This window comes from Hydra viridissima, unplaced genomic scaffold (genome assembly GCF_058129835.1).
Source record: "Hydra viridissima isolate aposymbiotic clone 2 unplaced genomic scaffold, HvirCarnegie_v1 scaffold_11, whole genome shotgun sequence".
Taxonomy (NCBI): domain Eukaryota; kingdom Metazoa; phylum Cnidaria; class Hydrozoa; order Anthoathecata; family Hydridae; genus Hydra; species Hydra viridissima.
The window spans coordinates 226390-232389 of record NW_028324310.1 but is presented as its reverse complement, the minus strand read 5'-3'; the positions used below and the strand labels follow the sequence as shown (position 1 = coordinate 232389).

General features: G+C 31.8%; 1 protein-coding gene across 1 annotated transcript; it reads right to left on the bottom strand.

Annotated features, from left to right (window-relative positions):
* Window positions 1-546: 546 nt before the first annotated feature.
* LOC145191504 (rhodopsin-like) lies at window positions 547-1936 on the bottom strand. Its single transcript, XM_080068614.2, has one exon. It carries the CDS (start codon window positions 1662-1664, stop codon window positions 618-620), a length of 1047 nt encoding a protein of 348 aa, XP_079924740.2. The 5' UTR covers window positions 1665-1936; the 3' UTR covers window positions 547-617.
* Between the last annotated feature and the right edge of the window lie 4064 nt (window positions 1937-6000).

Below are 6000 nucleotides of genomic sequence, written 5' to 3'. Positions count from 1 at the left end.
GCAGGGGCCGGGAGCGGTAAATAGTAGGAGGGGCCGTAAAAAACTTCATTTTCATGAAGTTTTTATAGCATAGCAAACTTTCATGCAGCTTTTCAGTTATGTTTAAGTTGTTTGTGAGGTTTTGATTCAGTTTTTTTAAGTAAACAAAATGAAAGTTACTTTCGTTATTTTTGTGGCACATCGTTTTTTTTCCTTCTCAATTCTTATAATAAATATTTTATAAATAAATTTAACTCAATATATTCTTGGTAAGCTCGCTATTGTTGAAGGAGTTTTATGAAATTAATTGCACAAACATGAATCTAAAAGAAAACGTTGTTCCAATCTAAATAATGGCGGATCATGTTTTTGTTTTTTGTAGATTAGATTCGAAAATCTATAATTAAACTTTATAAGAGGTGGTCTACATTAAGTGTTTTGTTTGTTTTTTTTTGACTCGATTACTTTCTCTAGAACTTTTAATTGATGAAAGGCTTTTTTCTTTTGTTCCATTAAATTACTTTTTAATTCCAAAGGAAGATATTAAAATAAGATCTAAACCACATATTTTATGCTAACTTGTTTTCATCAAAATTTAAAACCAAAATAAGTACTTCGTAAAACATCTTGCAGCATCTTCAGCTTGTGTTCTTAAGGTCCATTTCGATTTCTGATGGTCTCGAAAATTTATCAACTTTGTTTGTATAGTGTGCCGAATATGTCCGTCCTTTAATGATTTTATTAATTTTGAAAAGTTGTGTAGAAGTTACAGTCATGTTGCGCTTCTTTTCAGAGCGATGATTACGTAATGCTCTAAAAAAAACTCTACTCAACGTTATTTGAAAGTTTTTATCAGTACACATAAAAAAAATCGGCGTGGACACTGTAGACGATTGGCTGATAATTTCCCCTACTGCCAAAGCGGTATGACCCATTTTTTGATTAGCATGATATAAACTCATTGCGTCGTATGGAATCCAAGTAGCTGTTAGTATCACAGCCATAGTTATTAACAAACGCATTTCTTTAAGTTCATTTTCGCAGCTGTTCGCTAAGTAAACGTTGCCGAACACATTTATGGTTCGTTCTTTTGCTAGCTTAAACTCCCGAAGTGTCAATATGGAGCAATAAAACAAGATTACAACTGGTAATAAAATAGCAAAAATAAGAGACGTCAGTTTGTAAATGAACACTGCACTGGGGTTCGAGACATTTTGAAGACAGCAATAGTCGCCATCATTTATGAACTTACCTATTCCGAGCAAAGGCATGAATGACCATAGTGCGGCATAAATTATACAAAATACAACGCACGTGATAGAATAAACTTTCTTGCTATAAATTCGGATTAATTTCCCGGGATGACAAACACTAATATAACGTTCACCGAAAATAACTGATAACATTCCAACTGAAGACAGCTGTAAAAATCTAGCCCAATACCCTTGAACTGAGCACTTCAATACAAACCTGTGTTTTCCAAATAAAAAAGCATCAATCTCCAATGGTGCTTCAAAGACACTCCGAAGAAGATCAAACGCTGATAAAACCATCCATACGTAACACTTAAAAGTGCGTTTGTGATATCGGCGGTTTAATGCAAAAAGAACGAGCGCATTTAAGAGAATAGCGAACCCCACCACGATCGATAAAAGAACTGCAAACAGCACCGATGTTTCGAACATTTTTTTTTTTATTTCACTCAAAAAAAAAGGATGTTAAAATTTTGTTTCATAATTTTAGCGGTATTTCTTCGTATTTATCAAGTTTTAGAATCATAGCTTCTCCACTCGAAAAATAGGGCCGTTTCCACAACTAAGAACATTAGATATATTGTTGCTTAGCAGCTGCTACGAACGGTTACCTAACACTTAAACTCTAAACAAACGAAAAAGAAATTCATTTAATCGTAAACTAAAGTTTTTTTCCCACTGTAGTTGTTTCAACAGTGTTAATTGGAAAATCAAAAGGAAATATATAAAATATATAAAATAACAAAAGATTGTTTGTTTGGAAAACTTTTACCACCTAATGCATATTTAAAAGCATCCTGCTCTTCCCTGCAGAGACCATTTAAACAAAAACTAAAAATAGCCCATATTTGCTCATTCGCAGTGTTAAATGCTTCAACTTTATCTTTGTTACTTCTTTTTATGTTAAATGATTGAGATTAAATTTAGAAAAATCGGTAAGGGAAAGGGTGTTTCCCCACCCGTTTTATCGTTCTCAAGAGCATTCCTTTTGAACTTTACTGACATGTTGACAAAATGTGTTACGGTTCTCTCGAAAGTATCCAAAAGCAAAAGTCATGCGAACACTTGAAGCCCATTAAAAAGAAAATTGAAAACTTTTTTTTTCGAGTTATCAGTGTCATCAAAGTATGCTAATAAATATTTGTTTATTTGAAAGCTAATAAATATATATCTTTGAAAGTTAATAAATATTTTGTAAAAATTTTCAGTATCCCTAAGAAAACGAAGAAAGTTTCTAATCAAATAATCAAATTTTTTAGAATAATCGAGCTTAGAAGAAATTAAATCAATGATAAAAAATCATCACAAATCATAAAAAACCTTTCACCAATTATAAAAAATCTCGAAGGGATTTTTCATCATTGGTGGAAGACTTATCCTTGTAGAGTTAAAATTAACAACGTCAACGTCAACGTCGCTCTTTGACCCGAAACTTTAATAATTGAACAAACAACAAAGATTAAACTCTTCACGAGTTGCTCAGGTGGATCAGGTTTGGGCTGCGATCAGTCAAGGTTTCCCGAGGTAGCAGTCAACCCTTAAGCGGTGCTTTAAAAAGTGATACGACATTCTTAATGGTACACCTTCTTGATGTAAGCACGAATACTCCACCAGATGGATTTTCCATCATATCAACCTATAAAAGAAAAGAAAGTAGAAGAAATATATTAATTATATGAATTATGTTAACTATTGTTAACTTATGTTAATTATAACGATATTACTAACTTATGTTAATTATAACGATAATTTCAATTCAATTCACTTTTCTCAGGTAGTGTAATAATTTCCCATGAATATTGATTTTCTCTTTGAATTGGCTTAGTAGCGTCTGCATAGTTCTTTTTGATACACTTTGACTTAGTGTTTCAGCTTTATCATTTATTTACATATTCTATGCCAACTTCTCTTTGTTTTCACATTCAAATCTATTGTCTTATTCCAATCCAGTAGCACTAGAACTAGGTTTCTGATACTTGCCTTCTATTTCTCTTTCAACAAGGTAATATTTACTTGGGAATTTCTTGGTTCAAATTGCGATATACGTTGTCACTTTACAGTTTTTCTGATGTTAGTGCTTGCAATTTCTATCTTTTTCCATTTGTTTATACTGTTTCTAAAATCATTAGTCACCCTTATGCAAACATAACCCATGCAAACTTTAGATCGTTGTATGTTAGTGGTTTATAATAATGGTGCTGGCGATATTAATTAAGCAGGGATGAAAAGGAACTTAAATTGTTTGTTTAAAAATCTTTGATATCAGAAATGATTTGGGAAGCAGTTAGTGCATAGCGTAAACCCCAATTGACTCTAGGGGTGGGAATTGTATATTATAACTTTTTGAAGCAATGAAAAAATTTCAATAGGTTTTACAAATTCTTTCATGCAACAAAAGATTTTAAAATCACACGATTTTTTACTGCGTAATTAATAGGCATATACTTGTATGTTATTACATATACTAAAATTGTATAATAATTTATTTTAGTTCAAAAAAATACGCGATATTCATAAATTGTAAAAATTCTTTCAACTAAAAAATGCAAACAAAGGGCAAAAAATGAAAGTTTATCATTTTTTATGGAATGATTCCCAAAAAAAAAACCAACAATAAAAAAAATATTTAAATCAACATGATTTCCTTGAAGAGCAATACATTCATTCCATTCATCTTTCGGTTGTCAACTATTTTACGGTTGTCTATCACAATATAGAGAATTTTTTGATATTTTTTGATGAAGTTATCACAGTTAGACGTCCTGCACGTTCGACATCATCAATATCTTTCCGGCCAATTCAAACTCAGCAAGCAAACGACAAATGGTTGTTTTCGACAAAGCAGATTCCTTTTCTAACAATAGCTTGAATGGGTTTTTTGAACATAAAAAAAAAACAGTATTTAATCAGTACACGATATTTTTTTCTGTACAAATAACAAATTTAAACACCCGAAGATAAAATCCCAAAAATTTCCAAGTTTGAAACATAAAATCTTGTCAGGTTCGCTTTGTCTTTGTATGGCCATCTCTCACGTTCTTCGGAAATACTAACAATCCAATCAGATTATTTACCTGACGAGTTATTTATCCTTTACTTATCAACGTCTGCATTTTAAAAGAGAAAACGTAGCTCTTTTTCTGGATAAATATGGAAACGCGAGGGTGGGGGAGGGGTTGGATCAGGGCGTACTAAAATAACAGGCCTCCTAATCGCGCAACGGCTCGAAAAATGTGGAGGCTGATGTAGCGGCAAAAGTTGCTAAGAATAAGAATAAGTTGTATCCATATCAAGACTTAAAAATGCCCAGAAAATGTTGTGTTACTGGTTGTAATTCTAACTATGACTCAGTAAAGAATAAGACAACAACTTTCAGATTACCTAGGGATCCTGAAGAGCGCCAGAGATGGATTAAAGCAATACCAAGAGAGAATATACCAGACAGTAATGGCACAGTAGTTTGTGTAAAACATTTTCCATCAAACTTCCAAGTTATTAAAGTAAAAGGAAGAGAAAGACCTCGAGATCCGCCTAGTGTATTTGAATTATTACCAAAGAGTTTAGTGCCAACTCCTCCACCAGCAAAAAGAAGAACAACGAAAGCTGAAAGCTCTGTAAGATCAGTTAAAGAAGATGAACTTTCAAAATTCGTAGAGCTTGACAATATTGACTCATTTGAAATTTTTTGCAATTCGTTATCTCAAGGAAGACTTAATGATTCAATATTTTATTAACTTAATTGAATAGATGTTGCATTCAATCAAAAGAGCATGAAAACAAATCTGGTATTAATAAATTTTGTCTAATAGTATTTAATGACCTATCATATGAAGCCTATCATGCTGGAGTTAGATGCACTGTTACCTTGTTAGTTAAAAATCGTATTCATAAATTCAAATGTTGGTCACAAGTTCACGAGGCATTACAATATTTGACATCTTTTGAAAAGTCAGAAAAGAAAACCATTTTACTTCAACAAGTTGAATGCATGAGTAATATGAACTCAAGTAATATTCTTGAGCAAAAATATTCACCTGAAGTTATTATTCGAGCTTTTGAGTACTTTGCACTGTCATGCAGCTTATATAATCAATTGAGAAATGATTTTCAACTTCCTAGTATTGCTACCCTAACTCATATAATTTCAAAAGTTTCAAACATTGATGATAATGCTTTTATTTGTAGTATTTTTTCAAAACTCAACAATGGTCAAAAACAATGTATACTATTAATAGATGAAGTTTATGTTAAACCTATGCTCACTTATCATGGAGGACAGTTGTTTAGTAAAGCAGTAAATGACGAATCAAATCTTGCAAAAACTGTATTGGCTTTCATGATTATATGTTTTTATGGGGGACCAAAATTTTTAATTAAAATGTTACCAGTAAACAATTTAGACTCAGATTTTCTATATGATCAAGCTATTATCCTAATCGACCAAGTTAAGAAGGCTAATGGAAAAGTTATTGCTATAATTAATGATAATAACAGTAAATCAAGCATTTTTCAAACAATTTGATTGCTTATATCCATGGTCAACAACTGATGGCTTTTTTTTACTTTTTGATTTTGTGCATTTATTGAAGTGTATAGAAATAATTGGATAACTGAGAAGTCTGGTGAAATTGAGTTTAGTTATAGTGGAAAAACCTATACTGCTAAATGGGGATCACATTAAAAAACTTCAAAAGTTGGAAGATGGTGAGCTGGTTAAAGTGTCTAAGCTGACTTATGTTGCTGCTAACCCAAGACCAATTGAGAGACA